This window comes from Musa acuminata, chromosome BXJ3-7 (genome assembly GCF_036884655.1).
Source record: "Musa acuminata AAA Group cultivar baxijiao chromosome BXJ3-7, Cavendish_Baxijiao_AAA, whole genome shotgun sequence".
NCBI classification, from domain to species: domain Eukaryota; kingdom Viridiplantae; phylum Streptophyta; class Magnoliopsida; order Zingiberales; family Musaceae; genus Musa; species Musa acuminata.
This window is the reverse complement of record NC_088355.1, coordinates 37,408,244-37,410,179: the sequence shown is the minus strand read 5'-3', so window position 1 is coordinate 37,410,179 and position 1,936 is coordinate 37,408,244. Positions and strand designations below refer to the sequence as shown.

The following is a 1,936-nucleotide window of genomic DNA, read 5'->3' as shown; positions in this document are numbered from 1 at the left end:
GACGATCGGTGGCAAAACGTTGTCAATTTCGGCCCAAATTTTATGTGGAGAATCCTTGCAGCAAACTCTACAATCCTAACTGTGTTGATCTACAGTTTACCCTATCTAAGGTACTTTCCTATGATATCCACTCTGTGAGACCTAGAATTCTCTTTTGAGGAGATCAATCCTACGTGATGAAGATATGCTATTCTTGAGCCAAGATCTATGATCTTGATGTTATTCTGATCCTCTAGTTATTCTAGAGAAGACCTACTGTAAACCTGTTATCATTATTATTGATAGTGGAAGTTTGAGGTGGACTACGGTCCTGGTTTTTCCCACATTGGGTTTTCCACGTTAAAAAAATTTGGTCTCACTGTGTGATTGATTTATTGCTCTATTGTTTATGCTATGCTGATTGATATTAACATTTTGATATCAAGAATTATTCCGCATTAACAGGTTTCTTCCCAACAATTTATACTCATGGTGCTCGGAACTTGGTTTTCAAAGGGAGCGAGAGAGAGAGAGAGAGAGAGAGAGAGAGAGAGATGGGCAATAGGATAGAAGGAATCCTTCACATAGGTCGGAGGAGCTGGGGAAACCAGCTACGCCTCCAATTCTATGTTTCAGGTAGTGTTGAACACCCCAACTGTTTGCATGAACTTGAACAACTTACACTTGCGTAGGCGTCAGCATATCTGATCACTGGTTTGCTAACTGCGGCCCAGGAGAAGGTACTTCACATGGCGAAGCCCATATTGGAGACCGCCATAGCAGAGATGTACAGGAGGACGCCGCTCCCCGAGAGGATGGTCGTCGTCGACCTCGGTTGTTCGTCGGGTCCGAACACCTTTCTTGTGGTCTCTGAGGTGCTTGGCATCGTCGGTGACCTATGTCGAAGGCTGGAGCAGAAGCCACCGGAGATCCAGTTCTTCTTGAACGACCTCCCGGGAAATGACTTCAATAATGTCTTCCGGTCTTTGGAAAGATATGAGAAGAAGATGGAGGAGGAGAAGGGGGACCTGCTCGTGCCTCATTACGTTGTGGGCGTTCCCGGTTCCTTCAACGGGAGGCTTTTCCCGTGTAACACTGTGCACTTCTTCCACTCTAACTTCTCTCTCATGTGGCTCTCTCAGGTCGATCACTACTGTGCTTTCTCATGTCATGCATGCGGTGTTGCACTGAGTTGATGTTGTACTACTGATCATGAACTATGTGTCATAGGTTCCACAAGGTCTCGAGAGTGAGCAGGGTGTTCCGGTGAACAAGGGCAACATCTATATTGCGGAGAACAGTCCACCCCAAGTCGTGAAAGCATACCAAGAACAACACCGGAGAGACTTCTCCACGTTCCTCAAATCTCGTTACGTAGAACTAAGCATCGGATGGGGAATGGTATTAACATTCCTAGGAAGAAGAAACAAACACCCAGCCAACGACGAGCTAAGCTATCTTTATGGATTACTAGCAGAGGCCCTTAACACAATGGTCTCACAGGTACGTCAAATCTTCACCTTACGGAGTAGTGAGAATATTATATTACTTGCGTCGTAAGGAAGGATAAAGAAGAGAAGTGACCCGAGTTATTGTTTATTGAGTTCAGGGAATCATATCAGAAGACAAAGTGGACACCTTCAATTTGCCAATTTATGGAGCTTCGATGCAGGAAGTGAAGTCAGTGATAGAGGAGGAAGGTTCTTTTGATGTAGAGAAAGCGGAGAGCTTCGAGTCCAGTTGGGATCCGTTTGACGACTCCGACAATGTACTCGATGGGAAGAATGTGGCAAGCACTTTACAGGCAGTGATGGAGCCCTTGATTTCACATCATTTTGGGGATGCCATACCCCATGCATTATTCTCACTACTCGCCGATAGTATTACTGCAAGGCATCTCCCAAAAGACAAATGCTACTACACCGTGTTAGTCTTTGCCTTGAGGAGGAAAGCTTGA

The 1,936-nt window shown here is 45.5% G+C and overlaps 1 protein-coding gene across 1 annotated transcript; it reads left to right on the top strand.

Moving 5' to 3' along the window:
* The first annotated feature begins 728 nt into the window (after nt 1–728).
* LOC135642938 (anthranilate O-methyltransferase 3-like) lies at nt 729–1,936 on the top strand. Its single transcript, XM_065159419.1, has 3 exons — nt 729–1,121; nt 1,210–1,482; nt 1,589–1,936. The coding sequence occupies exons 1-3, from the start codon at nt 729–731 to the stop codon at nt 1,934–1,936; spliced, it is 1,014 nt and encodes a 337-aa protein (XP_065015491.1).

What these genes read in the sequence shown, in the direction of transcription:
- LOC135642938 (XM_065159419.1), top strand. Translation starts at nt 729, where the DNA reads ATGGCGAAGCCCATATTGGAGACCGCCATAGCAGAGATGTACAGGAGG. An exon ending in CTCTCATGTGGCTCTCTCAG is followed by an intron (nt 1,122 to 1,209) that starts GTCGATCACTAC and finishes TATGTGTCATAG; the next exon opens with GTTCCACAAGGTCTCGAGAG. An exon ending in TTAACACAATGGTCTCACAG is followed by an intron (nt 1,483 to 1,588) that starts GTACGTCAAATC and finishes TATTGAGTTCAG; the next exon opens with GGAATCATATCAGAAGACAA.